Here is a 26,303-nt window from a genome sequence, read left to right on the forward strand (position 1 = left end):
AATTTCATTGCTTATTGGTTAGATTCTGAAAAATACCCATTTTAGAAACAATTGGCATATGTAATACTGAAGCCTTATGGTCAATGTTCAGTAAGCATAAGTCCCTGAATGAGCCAGTCAAACAAGAAATTATTCCTGCACAGGAGATCTGCTGGCCAGTCAGTGGCAGAGATGAGTCTTCACAGCGCTGAGCTAGCAGACATGCTTGCCTCTCACGCAGGGGAATGCTTTCCTGTGTGGCAATGGGACTCATGTTTTCTCTGCATTGCTGGAAGTGACACCTGAAACTCAGTATATAACTTGAACAGGCTTTGCTGATGTGATGTATCATTTGCAGCAATTGTATAGTCCAGCTTTTCTTTCTACAAATCCCCCAAACAGTTCTTCCTGGGGCAGCAGAAGTTACTTTTCTGCAAATCTCATGACTCTAGCACAGATTATTTGGGTGTTTCTGCCTTTTGCTTGCTTGCCTGTTCTCACAAAGCGTCCTGGTAGGTAGGAATTTTCCAGATTAGCTCATAGCTTTGTTAAAAGATCTGTTCCCAGTGTATTAGAGCGTCATCTGTGCTAATGCAGGTAAAAGAGTGGGTTTAAAGGTATCACATCAAAGTACCGGGACGTCTGCTAATTAGACCAAAGGTGTGTACCAGCGTTTTCAGTTCTGCAAAATGACAGTATGGAACAGAGTAGAAGAGAATGGAAATTAAAGAGTAAGTTCTTAGCAAAATGTAGCACTTCTATCCAACCTTCCTGCATCAGTTTTATTTCAAAGAGTTGGTTGATCTCCAGAAGCAGACAAAACATGTTGGCCTCAATCTTCATTTGGCATCAGCAAACTGTAATAATTGTTGAATCATGCCTTGATTTAGTTAAACTGTGACTTTGTCTTACATAGCTAGAACTGTCAAAGAAAAATCATGGAAATATTTTATTGGCTGAATTTTGACTCCTTTTTATGATTAAAATCTGAAAGCTGATTTTGATTTTTCTTTACCCCCGGTTTTTATGACATTTCATTTGGTGAATATTGCCTCTCATCTGCCATGAATATTTGTCCCACTATGTCTCTAGCTGTTGCCTGAGCAACATGTTTTACCTTTCATCAGTGGAATGCTGCATTCAAAATGCCGTACACAGTTCTTCTCAACAAACTTGTACATGAACTGTAACAGTTCATTCTTTGCAATTAAATTAGAACTGTAACAGAATGCAATAAGAGAAATTTAATACATCTGTATGAATACAAATGCCTTCTGAAGTCAAGGGGATGAAGTAATTCTGTGCTAGGAATTTAGAACTTAGGTTTAGAACAGGACTAAATAAAATCAGGGCAATCCCTAGTACAGTTGTCATTGCTGTTGCTCTCTTTCTAACATCATAGATAAGAAAAAAAAAAAAAAGCTACTTTTCTTGTATGGACATGCCTTGAAACACCAGTTTGCTGCCTACCTCCTAGTTCACACTCTTACAGGCATTTCTTAGGGCAGTGTTGGAATAATTTAAAGAAAATGGGGTTGAATTGCTCTGCTGTAAAAGAGAAAGGATGTGGAAGGACTTCTCATGTGTGCACAACAGGCAGCTCTGCTGGGGCACAGATTTACTAGTAACTGAAGCAGTCTGAGTGAATACCTGACTGAGATTACTGATTTTTTGTGGGTTCTGTACCTGCTGGTAAGATCAGATGGGAAATGAGTCATCTCCAAACAGAATTTTGAGCTTTCTGGTTATTTTGTTGAGATGAGCCTTGCCTGTCAGGTGCACATTGGTATCACTAATGCCTGATTGTTTTCTCATCTGTCGTATAATTTGTCAAGGTCACTTTCTGTTTCCTGGCATCCTATCATTTCTTATGGAAAGCAGTGTAAGTGGTTTGAGGGCATTCTGGTATTTAGGAAAGTCAGTGCGAGTGCAGTAAACAGCCAGACGAGATCTGTGAAACAGAAGGCTGTGATAACTTCACTCCCGGAGCTTTGAACAGTATTTTCTGGAATGTTGCTGCTTTTTTTCGTAACTGCAACCATGAAGCGTTTTGCATTGCCACCTGCTGCTAGAGACAGGCACTGCGCTGCCTTTTAAATCTCATACTCTGTTGTGTCCTGTTTTTGAATCACCATCAGCTTGTCACTCAACTAACCCATTAGTATTCTAGCTGAAAACGTTGTAGATAATCAGGAAGGGAGTAAATGCCGACCCCTCATTGGAACTACTGGCTGGCATTGTGGATTTGCAAAAGTAATGGATAGTTAAGCTAAAGGTGCAAGAGGCATTCATTGGTACAAAAAGGGAGTAGCATTGAAGCACCAGTTCTTCCTAGCTAGGGCTGCTTCACTTGAAGAGGACTGAGTACTCCCATGAACCCCTAAATTTTCTCCTCACAGGCAATATCAGAGTATCACTGTGCTACTGAATCTTCGAGGATTCTCCAAGTGAAAGCAACGTAATGCTTGGAGGTACATGTTACTGGGCAGCCTGCCCAACAAGGTCCAGCCCAGAATGCAATGCTTCCAGACCTTGTCTGTGCTGGTCATTCGTGTTCTCTACACACAAGCAACTCCTGTCACCTAACATAAAATGAGTAGTACTGGGAGCTGTACACTAAGGGCATCAAGCCAGTGCAGTGTGAGCCAAGTTTGTGATCTCCGGGGTGTAGGATCACACAGTCGCAGAGCCTGACTGTAGAAGTGCACACTGCTCTCTAGCAGTGGTGTTACAACTAGTTGGAATAATACACAACTGTCCTATTGGTTCAGAGCCTCGACACAGTAGCCCATTCCAGAAGCTTCAGAGAAAAATAGCAATAAATTTTAAGGAAAAAACATTGCCAGCAGGACATGATTATTCCTTTCCTCATTGCCTCAGTCATTGACATAGACCTGAGATATGACAATTCATAACAAATCTTAATTTAAAACATACCCCATCTAATACGGACATGTTTTTTTTATCAGTAACTGACTTGGTTTTGAGACCTGCTAAACTTTTGACCTATGAATATCTACCAGTAGCGAGTTCTACAGGTTCAGTGCTCCCTTTGTGGAAACAGTTCCGTTTGACATGCTCCTGTGCTATTGGTTTCTGCAGGTGAAGTCCTAAATACTTTTAAGAGACGGACTACTATGTAGTTTATTCCACCTTAAGGTTTCAGAATTTCAAGTTACATTTCAGCTTACTCATCTCTTTTTAGGAAACCAACATGGCCAGACCAGCACGACGATAATAGGTGCAATTCATTTTTCCAGTATGCATGTTTTCTTTTTTCTCTTTTTGTTTTTTCTTTCTTTTTGCATGTGATTGCTCTCAGCCTGTCACATTGCCTTGTTTAATTCAAAATGTGCTTCTTGGCAGCTGTAGCAAATAAGCAATATTTCTCTTTTCATGTGCAAAGAAGAGACTGTGACAGGATAAGAAGCTTCTCCAATGTAAGTGACAGCCAGAGTATTTTTTTGAATTAAGATTCGGATAGGCAGAATGAAGGCTTCCTTGGATGAATAAAAGAACTCTTCCTGTTAAGATCCAAAAATAAAAATCATGCAGAGCTGTTGTATTTCTGGAGAATATAGAAAACCATAACACACTGATACAAAACTGATCGAAAATATTTCCATAAAATCTTGTTGCATTTCAGCACTGTGCTTTATTGAGGAAAATCCAACACCCCCTGCCCCAAACACAACCAGCCAAGCCTGTACATCTTTAGTTACGATGACAGCACTTGCACTTTCAGAAGACAAAGTCATTTATGTGAGTGCTTAAATACATAATTAAGATCACAGTTTTAAGGCAATCCTATTTGCGATTGGAAAGCCTGTATTTCTGTGTTTGGCAGTCTCTACTAAAATTCTCATCCCTAATGCTCTCCTTTGGGGCTGTTTGCTTGCTTATGCCCATGTGTAATCTTCCTGGCATTGTCAGGACTCAGCTTAAATCTAGGAGTCCAGTAGTGCTGGTCCCATTGCAGGTGACCACATGTGCGGGTTTACTTCATGCTGGGGCACTGTGGTCCCAAGCACTAACATTGTTGGGAGTACTGTGGCTGCTGTGGGTGATATAGCGGAGGACTGAGACACAGCTGACCTGCTATCCCCTACTAACGTTACACTGCATCTGCACCTGGCTCCTGGAGGTGGTTTGGGCACCTGGTGAGGGATGAGTCATTTGAAGCTGTGCAAAATAATACCCCCAAAGTTTCATCAGTTAGATATAGCCACCAAATCTTATGAACATTTTTGTGCAGAACAGAACTAAATATGTTATGCAGCTTTCTAGCTACCCCGAACAATCTGCTGAATTTAAACCTCATGCTGTCCGTTGATTGCAACAGGCATCTCTAATGGCTACTCAAGTGCACTGCATCCCCTGGCCCCAGTCCAGTAAAGCACTTAGACATATGCCTATGAGTTCCCTCGCTTGGCAGCAGGCTGTTAGCTCTTGTCAGCCTTTGAGTGGCATATAGCAGTGCCAAAAGGCCCCTAGCTGTGGATGCAGACAGGGCCTGTGTTTGGAGTGGAGTCTCTGTAACCCTCCTTCAGGCAGGTTTGATTTAGAACCAGAGGATCCACCCACACAATGAAGTGATGGGGTGCTGTGCTAACTTTATCAGTATGGAGCTAGATGTATTTTAGCTTGCATTATCGTAGGCTCTGAGCTGATGGGTGTTCCTCAGAAGACAGATTCTACAGCCTCCCCTATGTGCTTATGAGGCTGGCTGATAAAACGCAGCTCCACACCATGTGTTACTGTCACAAAGGGGACTTCCCAAGAAGTCTCAAGACTACTCATTTCAGATGTTAAGACTGAGCTGTCTCAATATCATCCACATGAGAGAAACATGAATTAAGCACTAGAAACCATCCCTGAGATTTGCTGGCAGTTGTTGTTCCTCCTTCAAGATTCTCAGTGGTAAATAGGAAATCCCATTTTCATTCCAGAACCAGAATTGATATCAATATGCAGGCCTTGCAGAAAAGCTGAAATGACCATTTAAAACATGAAAATCCAGAGGTAAAGATACTGAAAATGACTGGATGGTGGACATAGAAGACCTCTTACTACTTTTTAGATAGCCCAAAGCAGAAGTTATTTCCAGTGATCATTATTATTTCAAAGTGATCAAAATCCAGTTAGCCTCAGTACAGTGAATAAGCTGTCCAGAGCTGAAAAATAATGTACTGCAGAATGCAGAGTAGTGAGCTGGGCATCGCTTATGCAACATTTTATGGGTATTTTTTCCCCACAGTAGTATGCAGCGTGAAGATGTTACTCAAAGCATTAATTACAGTAGAATATTTATTTGGTCTAAAAATATTCCCACTGAGACCAATGGAATGGCAATTAAAAAAAAACAAAACCAAAAAATCCCATCCCCCGTTCACTGCATAACCCAACTTCCTAAACTTGACAAGAAGCTACATGGAGCTGTCTCTGGAGCCTCTCTTGGTGAGGATCACCATGGAAATCGCAATAGTTTCCTTAATACTGTAACATGTATTACAGGGAGATAAAGGAACTAATACTTCATCTGTGTGTGATAGGTTTTATTTCTTTGATGCCTGATGAAAGGAGTCTCTTTGGCAAGGTAATCTCTTGTTGTTGCATGTATATCCAAATTGGAAATTATGACACTTCTCTCTGCTTTCCCAAAGCAAAGAAAACAATTCAGAAGCAATGGCAGACAGTGTCTTGGAGTATTTTACATGCTTGGTGTCATATTTTGCTTGTCAGAGCAATAACAGAGTTTCTATTTAGCAGTAGGGAAAAACAACCAAAAAAACCCCTAAATTTTTATCCTCTCTACAACCCCAACAAAATTCCAGGAAGGAACAAACATGAGGTCCATTATTATATCTGTATTACTGAAAGAAACATTCAGAGATCTGGCACATAGTGTGAAATCAGAACAAAAACAAATCTAATCAAACCTTCAGAATAACTGTCTGAGTCCAAAAAAAAAAAGAAGCAAAACAACAGATTATGTACAAAATGCAAGGTTATGGGGGAGATCAGTCTGCTCCTTTCTGCATGCTTATTGCCGTGTTGACTCATGGTGTGTTTACAGACTGACTAGGAATGAGTGAATTGAATAATGTATTTGTCAAACAGCATAAATATTTTTGCTGCTCAGCCAGCTGGATGTTAACCAACCTATTAATATTTAGTTGAATATTCACCCATACAGATGCTTTCATTGGTCTGAGTGCTCCAGCTTAAGTGGATAGCTCTTCTCCATATCCTATTGAATTCTGAAACATCCTAGGAAAATAAGCATTTAAGGTGATAATGAAAAAGCATTAGTGAGATTGGAAGAACACATTTCAGCATGTTACTGGTAGGTGGCATAACATGCCAGCTGCCCTCAAGTTTCCAAGATGTGCCAAGTGACCTTAAGTATGTGTTAGTGACAGACATCTTATTCCTTTCAAACAATGGCCCAACCAGTGGCTAGTGATGATACTAGAGAGGCACATAGGAAATACAGATATTAGTATAGAACAAACACAGACTAAGCAGCAGTGTAAATGAGGCACGAGAAAATACATTTCAGAGAGACACAAGCAAAAGTTATGTTAGAAAAAACATGCTTCAAAAGCAAACTTACTAAATCAGGATTGCACAAGGCATAGGTCCTTCCTCACATCTTGAAAACATAAGATTGCATAGGAGGAATTCTTTAAACCCACTGCAAGGAGGCATGGTATTATTATATTTACTTGTTATTCATGGTAAGGCAGTACTATCAGAGGTAAAATTGAGAGTCTATTATTATACAAAGTGTGTCTGCTGAGTGCAAATGTCCTTGTTCTCAGTGTTTGCCCACTAAATAGAAAAGACAGGTGCAGGGTTGGGAGGCTTATAAAACATGTGGAGAATGAACACATTCATCTGAGCCAGAAGTCATGGTTTGAGACATGTTCCATTGGCCATTAACAGGAAATGTAGGGACAAATATTTTTCTTGAACAGAAACAGGCAGACGCATTTCTCAGGAAAAGACAGTTTCTTCTAGAATAGATGTGGGGCGTTGAACAGTAGAGTAGCACACTGGTGTCAGCATGACTCAGATACAAAAACCTTCATCCAGGACTCCTGAGATGTATGGTCACCTGCATGTTAGTATGTTAACAGTGGTAACCTGCCCTGGAAACCAGTGAGGATCCTTCTGAGAAATGTCTCCATGTACAACAGCAGAAGGAAAATGAAATAACTGTAATTTCTCTCTGGAATGGAGCTTTCTCTCAAGACAACCTCCACTTCTGTAATCGTCTTGATTCTGAGGAACTGGCGTCAGAATTTGCCACTGTTGATGTTCTGATTTCTCTCCTTTCTCTCTACTTTTTGTCTCTTAATTCACTGCCATTAGCGTTAGATTTCCAAGGTTGTTTTTTGGAGTCTTTCCAAATCCCCAAGTGCAGCGGTATCCTCGCCACTTTTATACATTCCCTACTTCATTTTCTGGCATTTCATGCTTGCTTTCAGCATAATCAGTCTTCAGGCTACCATCTCCCTCAGCTCTGGGATGGACAGATGAAACCAGAAGTCACTGTAACTCTTTTAATCGCTGCTGTATTTTATGAGGACTAGAAAAAGGAGGGGTGGGGGGGGAGCAACAAGAAGGCTTCCTTTTTATGCTTCCTGTCTGTCTGGTGCTTTCTGCTCTGTACTTAAGCTTCAGAGATGGTAGAAGAAAGGAAAGAGGCCAGGACATGGGATGGGTTTTGTCTTAACCCTCTTCTTTCTGATCTCAGCTTCTGTTCGTGATTCAGCCAAATACCCAAGACTTTAACTATAAACCAAGCCTGGAGTCTCTGTTCCAAGGGGAACCTAGGCCCACCCTGTTTCAGTTCACTGCAGCAGTCACCCACCTCCTGTTCACCGGTGTATTTTTTTCTCTCTTCCTTCACAGAGCCGAAAGCAAGTTGCAGATTAGGTCGGTCTGCATCCACATCAGGTGTGCCTCCTCCATCCGTTACTCCGCTCAGGCAAGCCAGTGATCTTCAGCCGAGCCAGGTACCATCGTTAGCCAATCGTGAATGACTTCATGTGCTGCAACATGCCAAATGTTTCTCACCTCTGTGTCTGTCATTTGTTACAGTAAATGATTTTTTTGGGTTTTGTCTTTGTTTTCTGTGCGTGTGCGTGCATCTGTGTGTGCGCATCTCTCATTGGCAATCAAATTCCACTGGCCACAGCTAGTCGAATTTTCTTTGCTCTTAATTCTCTGTATCCTTTCCTGTCTTCATTCTGTAATATAAATGTAGTAAAACTGTACTGTATGAATTGGCTGGGGTTTTAATTTTTTCATGTTTTCTGTATCTTTTTACCGTCTTTAAAATTTATCAAACTTTGATAAATTTAATCTATGTTTTTATGTAAATTTCTTTTAAATGTCTAAAGCACTTGCACCAATGTTTGTCAATGACTTGTACATACCTGACTTCTGCCCAGTTGTATTTTAATATTTGTGCCAGTCTCACATTTGTTTTGAGCTTAGTGCATGATTGTATTACACTGTGATTTATCACTGTCCTGAAAACTGCTCTTACAGCAAGTTATTTTGTTTAGTTAAGGCAGCTAGACTCCCTCCAGCTATAGGCCATGTAATGCTTTTGTAGGACTATTAAATAGTCCACTGTAGTTATATTTATTGTGTACTGTTAGGAATCAAAAACCAAATCAAAGGAGTAATGTCTCCTCATATCTTAAGCAGAGGTACTTTTTTTTTCCCTCATCAAAACCAAAAATGCCACATAGACCCTTGAGAAAGAAATGAAAGTGTTTGGGTTTGGCAAATTTCTCCAATAGTGAGAAAATGGAAAAGAAATAAAGACATGGGAAACCTATACTTACCTTTATTTTATATGCTAATACTGATATTGTATCATTTTGCTGCGCAGACCGGTATTATTAGTTTGACAGAACTAACTGCTGAGAGCAGCAATTGAGAGAAGAGGTTTCACTTGAACATAATGTGAATGCCTTCTGTCAAGCTCAAAGCACTCCAGTATTGTGTCACTTCTGTGTACATGTACAAGTACGTGCCTACACATCACTGTGTATGTGTATGCACAGAGACAGGCATATATGTGTATATGTATGAATACATATATGTATGCAAACAAACACCCTTATTTAGATGGAACATTTTCAATTGGCTTTCAGGGAATTAGACCCTAAAATCCTATTGAATTTCAGTGAGATTCGAGTGTAAAACTTCTTGAGGCCTGCTTTGCAATAATCACATACTTAGGTTGTTTGTAGCTTGGTGAGTTGCTTCTAGGAGGTCTTGACCAAAGTAGAGACCAGAAGAGTAAGGTTGATTTACTCAATCCAGACAGCCAACTACTTGTTAATAAGGTTATATTTCTGTAGCCTAGTCCATATAAGTTAAAATTCTTTAATCTGCAAAACTGATGCTATTGTATTACTTCTGAGCCCTGCTGGACACAATGGCTAACAGAACCTTGCATGTTTTTAAAGCGTATTTTACAGAAGAATATCAAATCCATAATGGAGACTCAAAATGACAGCCTATTTAAATACCATGTCAAGTGTTCCTTCTAAGGAAGAAATTAGGGTAATTGTACTTCCAAAGGTTTTGAGTGTCTCAGTGTTCATGTAGTATATGATTTTTGATTAAATGGGTCTTATGGCAGACATGGTGCTTTGCTGGTTACTTAGTGGCAAAGGCACCTTGGGTGTTTTGAAGGGATTTTAGTCTCTCAGTTTATATTAAGAACTAAACAATAAGCCTTGAAAGCAGAAGCTGATGTGATAGAAGAGATAATGAGGCTTTTAGAAGCTGCAGCCAGAGTTCACTGAAACTGTGGAGGAAAAATCCACCTCACTTCATACAGAAGAAAGGAACAAAGATAAGAGGAATTTTCAAGTGACTGTAGAGGGTGATCTTGTTAATTTAATAATGTATGGTATGGACATGGCTTCATGAAAAACAAGAAAAACTGGTAAAAGCTTTTTCTCCCTGAAGTCTTCCCTTCAAGCTGTCAATCTCTTCCTGTCCATCTATTAAGTTGTCATTTATTATGATGGCATAATTTTTTAAAGGTGTGGATTTGACCGTGATTCCAGTGAATTACAAAAGTCTTATTATCTCTATGGCAGATACAAACATTACTTTGATTCTGTTCTTTATACACCTCTTCTATCCTAATGTGCAAATAATCGATGACAGGTGAAATGTGTTTGGAAATGGCTGGGTTGTTAGCCAGTCTGAATCCGACAGATTGGGGCATACAGGGTATTTATTTCCATGTGCTTTGGCTATTGATTGTATTGATACTGGTTTCCTTAACCACATCGTAATCAGCAGTTAGACTTTGCAAAAGATTAAGAGGACACATCCTGTTTTCTACCTCTTTGATGATGAGATGGGCACCGCTAACATTTATACAGGGATACAAGACCTGGGAAAGGGCAATTACTGTTAATCAGTTTCTCAGATCTTCATGGATCCCAAACTGATGTTTTTCAAAAGTTTAATTTGTGGAAAAGAAATCATATTTGCAACTGAGCTCTCATGGCCTATCATTTTTTGGTACAGAATCATTCAAGGAAGTGGCGAGGATGCTTGGTAATTAAAAATAGGTCTGATCTAAGGAAACGTGTATTGTAATTCCAATCAAATATCAGCTAATTATGTATCTATTGACATTTAACTCCCCTATGCCTTATTTTCTTGTTTGTTTATTGGTGTAAGAATTGTGAGGATTAACCAGTTAATATTCACGGAACATATTAGTGGTGTATTGATGGTAAGCATTATAGTGGTCACCTATAAATGAAAAGAGCGAGCTTACAAACAGAGGTTAATTATGTGGCTGGTTTCTGATGGAGTGCACTTTAAAATACTGAAGTGTAGCAGAAGCCAGCAGTTACCAACAGGCTGAGCCAGGCAGAGAGCTTGCCAGTCTGTACTTAGTTCTCGTAAATGGTGAGAGCATTTTGAAAGAGCTGGTTGCAGGAAGTAACCTTGGATGAAGCTGTGAATTGACTCAATTTAAACTGAAAGGTAAACAGAAGTTTATCTCGGAACTGAAGTTGTTGATTGTGTAAGGACAAAGTTTAAGAAACGAAGAAAGTAGCTGAGGAAGTTAAGTGTGGAGCTTGGAAGTGTAATGTAGCAGATGCATAGGATATATTTGAGCTACAGAAGTGTCATATAGCTGTATTCCCTACATACATATCTTAACACAAATATCGTAAAGAGAGGAGCGTAACTAGCAGAGAAGTGTGCTAGGTATCACAGAATGTAATGCCTTGTAAAGATAGGAAGGAAGAAGGAAACTTTAAGGGGGTGGGAGCAGGCTGTCCCCATGTGCCAAAAGATGAGCTAGCGGGGAAGACAGGCCTGGCTAAAGAGAGAGAGCTTTGGCTGGAACTCAAGGAAAAAAAGGAGAGTTTATGACCTTTGGAAGAAGGGGCAGGCAGCTCAGGAGGACTACAAGGATGTCATGAGGTTATGCAGGGAGAAAATTAGGACTAAAGCCGAATTAGAAATTAATCCAGCTACTGCTGTAAAGGAGAATAAAAAATGTTTCTATAAATACATTAGAAACTAAAGGGGAGGGTTAAGGAGCATCTCCATCCTTTATTGGATGCGGGGGGAAACATAGTGACAAAGGATGAGGAAAAAGCTGAGATACTCAATGCGTTCTTTACCTCAGTCTTTAATGGTAAGAGCAGTTATTCTCTGGGTACCCAGCCCCCTGAGCTGGATGATAGGCAGCAGAATGAAGCACCCATAATCCAATGGGAAATGGTCAGTGGCCTGCTACACCACTTGGGCACACACAGGTCTATGGGGCAGGATGGGATCCACCCAAGGGTACTGAGGGAGCTGGTGGAAGTGCTCACTGAGCCACTTTCCGTCATTTATTGGCAGTCCTGTCTACCAGGGAGATCCCAGTTGACTGGAAGTTAGCAAATGTGATACCCATCTACAGGAAGGGCCAGCAGGAGGATCTGGGGAACTACAGGTCTGTCAGCCTGACCTGAGTGCTGGTGAATGTTATGGAGCAGATAATCTTGAGTGCTGTCATGTGTCACATACAGGACAACCAGGTGAACAGGCCCAGTCAGCATCGGTTTATGAAAGGCAGGCCCTGCTTGACTAACCTGATATCCTTCTATGACAAGGAGACCTGCTTAGTGGATGAGGGGAAGGCTGCGGATGTTGTCTACCTAGACTTTAGTGAAGCCTTTAACATATTTCCCACAGCATTCTCCTGGAGAAACTGGCTGCTCATGGCTTGGATGGGAATACCGTTCACTGGGTAAAAAACTGGCTGGATGGCTGAGCCCAAAGAGTGATGGCGAATGCAGTTTAAATCCAGTTGGCAGCCAGTCACAAGAGGTGTTCCCTAGGGCTTAGTTCTGTTTAATATCGCTATCAATTATCTGGATGAGGGGATTGAGTGCACCCTCAGTAAGTTTGCAGACAATACCAAGTTGGGCAGGAGCATTGATAGTGAGAAATAATGTGGCCAGCAGAACTAGGGGAGTGATTGTCTCCCTGTGCTCAGCACTGGTGAGGCTGCACCTCAAATACTGTGATCAGTTTTGGGACCCTCACAACAAGAAAGAGATCAAGGTGATGGAGCATGTCCAAAGAAGGGCAACAAAGCTGGTGAAGGGTTTCAGGAGGAGCACCTGAGGAAACTGGGGTTGTTTAACCTGGAGAAAAGGAGGCTCAGGGGAGACCTTACTGCTCTCTACAACTGCCTGAAAGGAGGCTGTAGTGAGGTAGGTGTCAATCACTTCTCCCATGTAACAAACAATAGGTAGGACAAGAGGAAACGTCCTCAAGTTGTGCCACGGGAGGTTTAGATTGGATATTAGAAAAAAATTCTTCATGGAAAGGGTTTTCAGTCATTGGACCAGGCTGCTCAGGGAAGTGGTTGAGTCACCATCCCTGGAGGTATTTAAAAGACCTGTAGATGTGGTGCGTGACATGGTTTAGTAGTGGACTTGGCAGTGCTAGGTTGGACTTGATGATCTTAAGGGTCTTTTCCAGTCTAAGTAAGTCTATAATTCTGTGATCCTAGAAAGATTCTCCAATATTAGCAGAGAGCTTGCAGGGAATGGAAAAATGTTCTAGGAAGTTAGAGATAAGAAATGTGTGAATAACATTAGAAATAGTGAAAGTATGTCTGAATTTGGCCTTTATATGGAAATGAAAACAAGTACCAGTCATTTGTAGCCATCCAGGTGGACAGAAAACAGTAGAAATTAACCACCATGTGAGGTTTATAAAGTAGAATAAATATGGTCCAAGGATGCCCCAATAAATATCTCATCACCCATATTGCTGGAGCCTCTGTGCTGGCGCCTGAGACTCCTGCAGCAGGCATGGTCAGGTGTTTCACCCTGCAGTGGTCAAGGCTCAGTCATAACAAGGGACAGGAACAAAATTGTTCGCTTATGTAAAGCAAGCAGGATTTGGAGTCACGGGCATGACTGTGATCCAGTGATGTTTACCTACAGCCTGTCATTTTCCACATCTTCACCTCAGGGTAACAAAGGATTATGCTCTATCGATGGACTCAAAAACCCCTGTTGCATAAAGGGTGCCTGGGCACTGAGCATGTCTGTCACGAAAGAAGAAAACGTTTCAAGCAACCTGCACGGTGGAAGTCCCACTGCTGGAGAGCAGAGCATCTTGCATCCGTGTTTCTAATGTACGTAAAATCACCTCTAGGTCACTGCCAGGCTTCTCCGATGTAATCTTCAGCACACCAAAAACCCACTAGTTTCCATTTTAACATAAAGGAGCCAATATAACTAACTCCAGATTTTTTGCTGCAAATGAGTTTTGCAACGTGAAGTTTGTTTTCATTAAGATGCAGATAGCTGCTGGAAAAACACACATATTAAGCTGCATAGCAGCACAGCAGTGCATGTTTGTAATGAAGATCCACGATCTGAAAGGAAATACATGCTTTGAAAACAAAATTCCTGGTAGTTACAGTGTGATATTTGAGCTTTTCTGCAAAGCAGAGCCTATTTTCAAACAGATTTCCACAAAACTGAGTACTTTATCTGCAAATGCGCAGCCTCTCTTCATGCTGCCTGTTAGTTACTGGCTTTTCAGCAGGAAGACAGCACTGCCCTTCACTGTTCACTCCTTAAGGTATGCTATCTTACTTCTGAAGGTTGCATGCCTCTTAAGGTCTGGTATCTTCTTGTGGGGAGGACCAGGCAGGGATATCTAGCTCCAATTTAAGTAAGGAAAGAAGATTTCAACTTTACAGTGATGATCAAAGTGAAATCTAGAAACCATGCTGAGATTAGAAGGAATAACTCAGAGAAGGCAATGAAGATATTTGGACAGCTATGAATTAAGGATTTTCAACTTGCATTGAAGGAATGAAGAAAAAGCTAGAAAATACATCAGAATCAGCACTGACAGTTTTTGTGGCTTATTTTTTCAGTTCATTACTTGCCTGGTACCTGCCTGAGCCCCCAGCAAGTTGAGATGGCATTTTAATTCTCCCATACAGCCCCATCAGTGAACATGAGACAGAAGGCCCAACTGTGGATGAACTATTACCTTCCAAAATTGAGGAGAACTTTTATTTATTTTATGATTTATCTGAATATAATATAGCAAAGGGGAAAGGCCTCCCATTCAAGACCATGTACTTGTTTTCTTGTACCAAATGAAGTGAATGCATTTGAATGCATTTGAGTATGTACCTTGATAGGCAAGAATTTTAGGTACAAGTTGGCTCCTTAAATTTGTGTTTAGGTAGCTAAATAATGAAAGAGTCATAGAAGGACCAACTGTATTCTTCAGCTGAGATCTATCCTACCTACATCTGAGATGTCTAAATCAGGAGTATAATACAGGTTTCCCATGGGTTGTATGAAGAGAGGTGCCTGCAAAGGGGATTCACTGAGCTGAGCCCTCAGTGACCACAGAGCTGCTCTATGTCTGTTACCTCAGATAACCTAGTAATTTATCCTCCTCATTTAACCAGCTCTGTCAGTCATGGGAAGCTGGCAGGGATCATTCCTGCTCTGCGCATGTTAGAGGCTCCTGGATATTTACTGCTGAACAGATAACAGTCGTTAAAGTTTCCATCGCTTAGGGATAGACATTTATAGCTTTTCAGACTTAATCCACAAGCGCTGTGTGGGAGTGCTGTTAGGAAGCAGCTATACTGATGGCACGGCTGGGTCCTCCTGGCAGTTAATCTTTGAAATCACATGCTTTTGGCATCTTCCTGCCAGGCTTTGTAGTCAGACTTGTGAGCAGTGCCCAGGGGAGAGCAGACACCTGAAGTGGTGCTGGGGTTGGTGGGCTGGTGCTTGTGTTTGGTGTTTGACCGCACCAAGGGAGCTGGTTTAAGGGAATGGAAATCCAGGCTTTGCAGAGTCATAGAATCATAGAACCATCGAATGATTTGGGTTGGAAGGGACCTTAAAAATCATCTGGTTTCACCCCCCTACCACGGGCATGGGCACCTTCCACTAGACCAGGTTCCAGTCCTGACAGCAGGAGACCAGGTTTTTTACAGCATAGTTTTCTAGTGTATTAACATAGGTAAAGAAGTAGAAGACACACTTTCTTCTTTAAATATGCAGCTGGAAGGAGGTTTGTCGCTGTGTTTATTTCCAGTTGGTCTGAGTTAGGTGTAATGCTCACTGGTTTGTGTTCAGCAGGAGCATAAGAAAATGCCCTCTTTATTGTTTGGGTCTGTGCCGGAGGAGAAGTCCTGGACAAAACCGCACTTTAACAGCTCTTCAAAATGAACAGTTTGGAAAGTCCAAAGCATTGGGAAAAGCTTTTATCTTCCTCAGCGCCGGGAACGCGAGGCAGGGCGCCCGCCCGGGGCAGCGGAGGTGGGGAAGCGGCGCGACGCCTCGGGCAGCTCGGTTCTGCGGGAGAGACGGGGCTGTGTGCGGTTTGTCACACCGCGCTGCTCCGGGCGGGCGCCTCCAGCTCTGTGTGAGGGGAAGCCCCGCCCCGTCCGGCCCTGCTCCGCTCCGCCCTGCTCCGCACCGGCCGCGGCCCGGCCCCGGTCCGCTCGGCGAGCCCATGGCGCCGCCTGACGGCCGCATCCCGTACTGCGCCACCCGCCTGTGGGGAAGCGGCACCCGCCGGGCGGAGCAGGAGGGTTTCCCCGGCAGCGACGGCGCTGCCCGGCTTGCGGGGCTCCTGCTTGACAGTGGCAGAGGGAAGGGTAAAGCCCCTTCAGACCCTGTAGGAACTGCACCCGAATTTTCTAGAAGGTAATTTATTTGTTTTAAGAATCATATAGGATGGTTTGGAAAGAACCTTAAGATCGTCTAGTTCCAACCCCCCTGCCTGTGCTGTTTATTTTTTAACTTTCCCCGCTGGCTGGAATCTTAAGTGTTGCATCAGATACTGGCAGGACCTTGTGCAGGTGTCGTTGGAAGCCGGTACTCGCATGCTGCCACCCCAGCCCCACTCACAGCACAGCCTGGCACCTGGCAGCAGGAAGGGGCCTGCACCAGCCCCGCCTGCTAGATCCCAAATCCTTCCACACAACAGCTTAGAGAATGTTTTGTTTAAGACTCAGTATTTAGGTGCTGACTGATATGCAATGAAAACACACACATTTTATTGTGGGGAAAAAAAATCGAGGATTAAAACTGGTGTGAGACCTTATCTTCAGGGCAGCTATTATTTAATTTTGTACTCCAGTTGAAAAATCCTGAACACATTCTGATTTTCTATTTCCAAACAAAAGATTGATGGAAGGGAAATACAACAAAGAAAAAGCTGAGATATGTATTTAGCTGCTTTCCGCGTGCATTCTTAGAGCAATACCCTGTAGTTTAAGTGCAGTGGGGAACTTATAAAACCTCAGAGGAATAATTTAGACTTGAATTTTGACGAGTACTGAGTACCCTGCAGCAATGCAACTGAGTATTTGTTTCATGCCTAAATTCACAAATAACTCTGTACTGGGTCAACTAAATACCCTAAGTTCAGCTCTTGGTGTCTCTAGCCTTACTTGTATATACAAAGCATATTATAGTCCTTGTAAGCATTGTGTTTGCCCTGTAATTACTGAATGCAAGAAGGGTACATTGTTACTATTGTGGCTATAATTATTTTTGAAGGCACCTAGACAAAGTACTTCCCCAGTGAATTGGCATCATCATGCTTTAATTGGCAAACGTGCATCCAAAAGCATATGGGCACTATGCTACTCTGTGAGCATAAACAAAGCATCTGTGCTCTTCTATTCTTTTCAGCTTAAAGTTGCCATTTTCCCCAGCAATAGCGTACCAGAGTTCAAAGCAGCCAGTAAACACCCTGCAGTTGTTGGGCATCATAGCAGAGCTGGGCTCCCAAAGGCTGCCTTTAATGAATTCTGCAGCTGGAAAATGGGCACCTATAACTCCATATCTGCTATTCTGTACCTGATCACAGCAGCCTTTTTTAAATATCCATTATATGAAAGAAACAGCCATTGCAGGTAGATGGAGAATTCTGTAGTCTGACGTACTCTTTCATCCAGTTTGAATACTAGGGAAATGGTAACAACAACAATAAAAAGGTGCTACTAAGAGAATCCATATCTGCTACATAGCATAAACCTGTGTCGTTGCTCAGTACTGTTAACCTTTGCCAGATGCTCTGCTTGACAAATCACAACTGGAAACTAGCATCAAACTCTAGTGACTGTGCTTTTGTGGTTCTAGTAATACAGAAGGATTTGCAATGAAAAAACCAATTTCTGTCATACTTGCTCTCTGGGCCAAAGGGAAGAAAAGATCCCCCTGTGCTGCTGGTTAAAAACCTCAGGGGGGATGCAGTCCTGAATTCCTATTCAAGAGGCATAGCTAATGCCACTTTGGTATGACTTTCTCTGTCCCTCTTTTTTCCTCTAAAAAGTTTTGAAAGTCTATTGTGTATTTTGGATGTAGAATAGCAAAACATATGAAACAATTCATGGCTTGGTGGCAATCATTTTCTTCTCTCTGTGTGTAAATGCCAAGTGTTCTCCTTCAGCTGCAATGCCTCCTAGATCTCTGTGCTTCTGGAGCCAAGATTATGGTTGTTGCTTTTTGATACTTGATCTTTTTCTTCATTCAGAATGTATGTCCACGGTGTGGGAACAATACCATGCCTCTCGCTCTGTAATCAGAGTCCCATGGGGGTTTGGTCTGGACTTTCTTTACACTATTTATTGCTTTGGATGGTAGCTTCTATTTTTGCCTGTGAAGCTATTCACTTAAAGGGACTTAATTACTCCTTATGCTTAACCATCACCTTTAATAAGTCTTGGGATGGTCACTGGATCCAAAACCTGCTTAATGTTGGCCACTAGGATCTACTGCAATAATGTTTGTGGTGCTGTCCAAGAGTTGTAGTCATAAATAAGGTCCAGTGTTAGCAGACAATGTGCATAGAACAAAGACTGTCCTTACCCCAAGGATTGTAAGCTCAGTGTAATAGATGAGAAAGTAAGCAGTTGCAGATGGGAGTAGATTGGTAAGTATGTGACTGTCAGATATTGCTTAAGCTTCGGTTTATGTGAAATTAGAAAGTGCAGAAACTATTTGGGGTGCAATCTACTGTATCTTTGACAGGGATTTTAATCAGGTTTATATGCCACTACTACAATGAAATGCATTTGAATGTCTAAAACAGGAAAACCAGGGAAATTTTAGTAGGAACATTTTACAAATGGTTTCTCTCTCAAATGGCTCTCACGCAGAGAAGTCTTTAGTGTCTGTGTAGGTGAAAACAAGCGAATGTAGACATAGACTGGATTTTATGGTTTTCCAAATAGCCGGGAGGAGGAAACTCCTCTGGGTCCTACCTAGGAGGAGGGGAGATAGGTGCAGAGAGAACCCCCCAGCACAAGCACTTCAGTGATGAGACATGGGCCAGCAATTACCTTGAGATGATGTCTGGATTTGATGAGCATGTGGCCTGGGTGCATTTGAAAAGCCATAGGATTTTGCCTTTTTGTTCAGGTTGAATGTTGACGAAAGTCACGGGTGAGTCATCACACTGACTGCCACCACCGAGAAAGAGGTGCCGGGGTATGACCTGTGCCTTGAGGTGCCGCACAACCTTCTGGGGAGTTTGCACTGCTAAAGATCTGAGAGTGGATTTCAAAGTACGCTTTTGTGCCTTTATGAAGTGCAGCAGAGCCACATGCCCACGAGAGGGAGCGGTTGGATTACTTTACACAGGGTTGTTGTTTTTTTTATCCCTGCAAGGACAAATCTGTTGCACACACGAAGGCAAAATTCTGCTGTCGTCAGTCCAGCTAAATATGCTGTCAACAATTTGCATGAGAGCAACAACAAGAATTTTAATGCTTTAGGAAAGGCTTCACATTGCGTTGTGTTGAGTTTCAGCTTGTATCTGGTCTTACATAATCAGTGCATGGGTCCAGAGCAGTGCAAATTGTTTCTAAATATACAAACTGCAAATAGAAATTGCTCCTTAAAAAAGAAAGGAAGAAAAGGAAATGCAAACCTCGAAGTGGATGGAATTGCTACATCCATCATCCCTCACCTCCAAGGCATGCCTGACTGATCGGCATGAGAAGCAAATGTGTCAAAGCTGTCTTCTGTTGGCAGACAGCCCTGCTGTTGCTGTCCCAACATCTTTTCTTCAGCATTCAGCTGGGCTGGTCATGCAGCGGAAGCAGGTCACTGCGTTGCTGAGTCCTACACTGCCAGCACTCTGATTTAAGAGCATGAGAGAGTGCATGCTTTGCAGCCCTCACACCACCAAAGTGGCCTCTGATCCATGTCATGGGGAAGCTAGGCAGAGCTGGATCTGAGCATGCGCTGCTATTGCGGTAGGTCCCAAGGCCCAAACATGGCTTTGGTGACTCTCCTTCTCCATACTTCTCAATAGCATGGGGTTTAGGCACAAAAAAGATATGTCAGGGAGAAGCAGTGATGGGTGAAAGCAGCTGAGCTGTAGGAAAAGTAATGCCACAGAGAGAGGGTATCAGCCATGGGAACAGTGTGACCTGTCTCTGAGCACCAGACCTAGAGTTTGTCCTCATACCTTTCCTCACCCTCAAGTGCTGGGCTGGCTGCCACTATTTCATCTGTGATGGAACAGAGTGGGAGGAAGAATATTCCGTTCCCTTACTCTGATCTCTTTGTGTTCTTGCACAGGCTTTGTAAGCTTGCCAGCAGAGTACAGAAAGAGACTAGCTTCCTCACAGAAGTTGTTGAAACCTTTCAAATGCAGCAATATTCTGATAAAGAATGAAGTACAGCATTTACGAGGGGTTTTACTTGCCACTCAACCTTTTTTTACTGTCTTTACCTAGTTGTTTCTCAGACTGAGAGTGACAATTTCTTTAGAAGGCATAGGATAGGCATGAGAAGATCTCATCTGCAGGGTCTGTGGTTTCAGGGCGTTGTTATGTTGTACCTGGTTTTGATAGTGTTGGGATGGTGTGTTTCAGTACTTTGCAGAACAGCCTTAGCTCAAAAGAGAAATTTATGGGAACAGATGCCACAGCCAATGCAGCACAATGTAGGTGATTGTTCCCTGGAAAGTGGGGTGCCCCCCAGAGCCCTGGAAGTTGGTCAGAAGTCAGTGAGGACTGTGTGTCTCTGGAGCCCAAAAGTTCAGATGTGGAGCAACAGCCAAGCATGGCCTTTCTTTCACGGGTATGTAGGATGTAACATGGCATACATAGAAACTAATAACTAATCTTTCCAGTAAAAGACTTCCACAAGTCAATGAGATGGGAAGGTACATGCCTTGGAAGTCTTACAGCATCACCAAACAAGTGTTCCTAAGCTGTAACTCTTGCAGCTCATAAAACACTGAATCAGTGAGATCACTATCCTTTCCTGCCTACAACAAAAAACTAAAAATTATTTGAATGTTCTTCATCTCATTATTAGCTGCTCTTACAGCACTGTACATGGTTCTACTAAAAATAAGTAACAACTTACAGTAATAATAAACAAATGTATAATGTAATTTATGTGAAATGTTTTCATTCCAACATCAGTAAATTGCCTACAAAGGAATTTGATTTGGTAGCATTCCTTCCTCTTCAGGGAATCTCTCTTTAAGGTGTTTCTCATAAATTTACTTATTCTCTTCTAAAACTTGTAAATTCACTTCAAAACTTGTTCTGAGACTTTTGTGTGCAAACAATTAGTTTAGTCACATTAAGAAGGATGCAGTACCACAACAATAGCGATTGCTAAGTTTATTTCAAATGGTCTTGCAGCCACTATTGAAGACATTGTGCCTTGGTTAAAAAAATACTAAAAAAAAAACCCAACCCAGAAGCATGCAATTTCCTTTTTTCCCTCCCTCTTTTCTGTGTGTGTTTATGTTTAACTCAGGGCAAGAATTTTATAATATTTAAAGGAAAAAATAGAAATAAAAATGGCATGAATTCATGAAAGCATGGGTTTATATATAGGCATTCTCTGTAAATGAACCAAACATTCTGTACTCTAGATAGAACAACCTTTTTAGTCTGCTCATATGCATTTCCATCCCCTCCATGTGCCCCCACTTGTCTTACCTCTTTTGTATATGAACTGAATGTATTGTACCAGGTTTCTGTTGGAACTGTGTGTGCCTGATGCATAAAACACAGCACGGAACAGCAAGGTTTTCCCCACCATCTGCATTACATTACAAACCATTCAAGCTTTGTTCTCATGGTTGTCACCATTCCACCAGACTCTTTTGGTGTTTGTATAGGCTTATACAGTATATTGCACTTACTGTACCTGTATAGTATCTTGTCTGTATACTGTATGCACATAAATATGTATATTCACCCATGTATGTATGTATAGTATGTTTATATATCTCTGTATATGTACGTGTGTTTGTTCATAGTCTCTCACTAGAAATGCGTGGCTATTCATATACATTATGTGTATGCCAATTATAAAGAAGTATGAATGCCAGCACCCACTTTTGATAACCTACTTTTATTCTCATTTTGTCTTGTTAAACAATGAAAATAAAAATGTCATGTATTTTAAATGAGAACTTTAAAAGATTATTATTTTTACTAATGTTAAGGTTTCCAGTTCTTCAGAAAGATGATTTGAACAGATCCAAAATTGCAAAGATGCTTGTGTTTCTCGTGACAGTTTTCTGTGGTTGAAAGATTGAAAAATGTTTGGTAACAGCCCTCACTTTATAGTTTTTGTTCTGTGTGTCTTATGTTGGTCATGCTCCTGGTGTAGAAACGCCCTTAACCAGCTGGACTCCCATGCTGCAAATCCCAATTCTGTTCACGTGAGGGACTTGCAATAAATCAAGGGGGTGAGACATGTCTATAACATCTTGCATGTATAAATGCTGGAATTAGAAGGGCCTTAGGCTGGAAAGAAAATTTTCTCCAGTGCAGGTGAGCCTTAGGAACGGGTGAAAATATCATACTTCATAAGTCAATTTTATGGGAACGCTGCTGACGCTATTTGTCAGAACTCTTACGCTTTGCATTCCACAGTAACATATAATTGCTAATTGATTAGGCATTTATTAAAATAGCTAACAGTCATTTATTACCCCTCTGCAAAATTATTCTTAATCAGCACACAACTGTATGCAGGCCTTGAGGCAGCAAGGCACTAGTTTATCTTAAATATCCCTGTAAATCAAGGGGATGACTGATACATATTGTTCAGTTGAGCACATTTGTTATTCAGTGAATTGGAGCTTCAATGATAATCATGTGTGTTTCTCTATGAGACCTATGAGTGATAAATTTGCTTCCATTACAGTTAATATTATCATTGTGCTAGCTTGTCCAGCCGGACCCGTCTCAGTGTGTAGAAAGTTACTGCAGCAGAGTGGCAGCAGCTGCTCAGGAAAATCTCAGAAGACAGATCTTCATGCAGGAAATACTAAGGAACTTGTAGGATGACAGAGCCACTGCTAGGAAGATCCTTCACCCCAAATATGATCACATAATAGAAAATCCTCTCCAATTTTTAATTTAAAGATACAGGGTTAAATTCTGACCTCACTCATGTCAATGGCAAATTCCCGTTTCACCCGTAAGCTATAATTGGAACGTCCAAGGAATGCTTTTCCTCAACAAAACATAGGATGGGGAAAGGACACATTCCACTAGTGGACCTTGGTGTTTATGTGCCTGATCTCAAGCCTTTGCAAGTCAGTGGCAATTTAGTGCACAGTTGGGTTTGGTTGGCCCATCTCTTCTTTTAAAGTCTGCAAAAGCACATGCACTATCTGGGGTTTATAATCACAATTGTATAATTCACAATGGAAAGGAATAATAATGAGAAAAGACATAGCTATATGCATTTTTTAATTTAATATTGGTCAGATCATGGCTCTTGCTTGATTTTTGTGCCAAATGTTAAAACACAATCGGAGACAAACAACGCTCTTTTGCTGGTTGACAATTTGTTTGCTTATGTTACAGATGATATGTGTATATAAGATAACATGGAGCTTAACACTTTGTTCACCATGTCTTGTCATTAGCTGTTCCTTTTAAGATGGATAGTTAAATTTCCTCCCTGCTCTGGAGATCTGAGTTTGCCTGCTCACTCCCTGTGTGGGAGCCTGCGAGCAAAGCCCTGGTTCAGCAAACCAGTGCTCGTGGTTTAGTGTGCTGCAGTCTTCTCCACGGGTTACTGCCAGTTCAGTGTCACGGGCTGTATCAGCCAGTGCAATCCTTTTGGAATTGCCTTCTAAACAGAAAACCAGAAACAAGGTGCAGGGAACTGCTGCACCTGGTGAATGCCATTTTCTCAAACACGCAGATGCCAGTGTTAGTTTCTTTCTTGTACCTCAGCTATTCAGCGTGTCAGGAAATCATGTCTATGTTAGATTTGGGTACTATATTGTTTAGCAATTCCTGATATAAATGAAATTGCATGATGTTGCTGTGAGGGTAGAGCAGATGTGATATCTCATACTAAGGCTCTTACATGTTTGGATTACTTAAAAGCTCTCAGTACAAGTCTCTAACTTTAGTAACTGTTCATTAAGCTGCATTTTAAATTGGAGTTAGAAATTAATCATAAATGGAGATCTCTGTCTTTTAATCACGTTTTTATGCATCTTTAAAAAGAAAGATGTGACCACCTACAGTAATATGATAATCTCTGTGCATTCAGTGTTGTTTTCAGCCATGTTTTGCTGAATGTCCCCCCATATAATCAGTAGAATAAGTAATTAAATCTGAGAAAGTTATCATTGACTCAGTTTTACAATCAGAAAAGGAGAAATATAAGAGCATATTTCAAAATTTCTCAAAGCAACTTCACAGTCTGTAACAGAGTTCTTCGTGTATTTAGATCACCTAATACAAAACAAGTGGAATCAAAGGCATCGGTTCTTTCATTATCTTTTAATTATCTTTCTATTTCTATTTATTTAATTATTCACTATCTTTTTTAATTTTAAAGTTATTTTTGTGACCATTTTCTTGAAAATGCTAGAGACATATAAAGACTTAGGGGCCTTGCTGACAAACTGGTGTGGTAAGGTTCTTCAGCTGTCCCAGCAATAAAAGTTAGTTAAATCTTGAGTTCTAGTACTAACTTCAATAGGAAGAGTGCTGAAGCTCATGTATGTGTTTTTAGCTTGGAAAAAATGAGGTCCAATAAAGTTGGGAAACTATTGGAATATGTGGTGTCCCCACATCACATTTTTGTGACTTTATGATTGCCCTCAATGTCTACTTTCTCATAGTTTTTAGTTCTTCCAAAGTCTTGGTCTTGGTTCCACTCATCTTCATTCTTGCATGTTCAGTTTCTGGGTCCTTCTTGGCCTCTGGTGGGTGACCACAAGCAATATCTAGAGCATGCACCTGCTGCCCTCAAGGTACCTTGTACACGTGAGCTTTTGCTGTCTGCAGGAGTTGGATCCAGAGGAGGAAAGGATTTTGCCCGCCAGCAGCTCTTACTGTTCCATGCTACCTCTTAACACAAAGGGTGATAGGCTATTCATCTCAGTATGAGATATGAAATCTGGCAGGTTTTCAAAACTACCATGATTTAGAGTAAGAAGCGCTATTCACAGGTGTGTTGTACTGTGAATGTGGTTACTCTGTCATAGGCAGGGCCAGTTGTAGTGGTCATTGAGGATGCTGCTGCAAACCTTCCTGCTGTTTTAAGTCTGGTTCATGAGCAGTTAAGGCACACAGGCAATAGAGCAGAAGAGGTGGGGGGACAGGGTTAGTAACCTCTCAAGGAAATCTAGGACATTAGAGCATTGCCCTGCAGGAGCTGTACTGCAAAATACATTTAGCAGATCTTTGCATCACTGAACTCCAGCAGAGTATTCTGTCCTTTGTCCCTCCTGTGATTGACCTAATACAATATTGAATTTTCCTTTCTATTTTACAGTGAATGACAGGATGTATCATGGTGGGTTGCCTGAGTTCTTCATTTATTGCTTAGCAAAGGCATAGATTAAGCTTTGATTTTTCATGAGTGATCTCAACAGGAATGCACTTTGTGATGATCCACTGTGTAAATGAGATGCATGAGACAACTTTACACCATGTCCCTTATACGAGTTACTTTCCAGGCTCTTATTTCAAGCGTGCGAGCACTTACAGGACGTGTTAACTAACAGTAGATCAAGCAGTACGTTTCAGACAGGTTGGTGTTAAAAAAAAAAAAGAAAAGCTTAGATGAGAAAAATACATGTTTCCAAATAAGATAATAAGGCAAGGTCAGGAAGATCTATAGCTAGACTGACTGCCAGTATGAAAATGGAAAGCAGGATGGTGAATTTGTCATTTAAGGTTTGCACTATTGATAGCCTCCACAATAGTCCAGGGTTTACTGGAAAACTCCAGGCATAGGAGTATGTGCAGGGCTGGTTCTGTATAAAGTAACTGTGACATTCAGTAATTGGAAGCAATGAATCATTAAGCTGCAGGTCTGGAACCACAGGCGCTGAAGGTTTACTAACCATTTGCTAATTTAATTTTAGGATAAGTATTAGTTGCTCATAATCTGGAATCTTCAAGAATTCCTAGAGTTGCAAAGATTCTTGTCAGTTGTTTTTAAGTGGTGGATTAGTCAGGCCATAGAGCACAAGACAATGTAATGAGTCTTCTAATGAGTCCTGTGTTTGAAAAAGGTGTCCAGAGTTTTCTTGCAATACTGCATCGTATAATTATATTGAGTGATAGAGCAGTTTTTATGGGGACTCTATAGTTTTCATTTTTTCGAATAGTATGTAAGAAAACATATTTCTGGAAGTTTAGAAATTTAGAATAATGTAAATCAAAACATTAAACACAGCAATTCAAATGTTGCAATAGCCCTAAAATGTAATGCATATACAGGTTCAGAAGT

General features: G+C 41.3%; 1 protein-coding gene across 6 annotated transcripts in view; it reads left to right on the forward strand.

The window, feature by feature from the left end:
- Positions 1-26,303, forward strand: part of NYAP2 (neuronal tyrosine-phosphorylated phosphoinositide-3-kinase adaptor 2) — a 143,393-nt gene that overhangs the window by 104,828 nt on the left and 12,262 nt on the right. For all 6 annotated transcript variants that reach the window (XR_003992747.1, XM_030495543.1, XM_030495544.1 and 3 more), the window contains one exon: positions 7,900-8,003. Coding sequence is in view for 5 of the 6 variants with exons in the window: in XM_030495543.1 (XP_030351403.1) it covers positions 7,900-8,003 (104 nt within the window). In the remaining variant the exon portion in view is untranslated. The remainder of the gene's footprint in view (positions 1-7,899; positions 8,004-26,303) is intronic.

This window comes from Strigops habroptila, chromosome 8 (assembly GCF_004027225.2).
Source record: "Strigops habroptila isolate Jane chromosome 8, bStrHab1.2.pri, whole genome shotgun sequence".
NCBI classification, from domain to species: Eukaryota; Metazoa; Chordata; class Aves; order Psittaciformes; family Psittacidae; genus Strigops; species Strigops habroptila.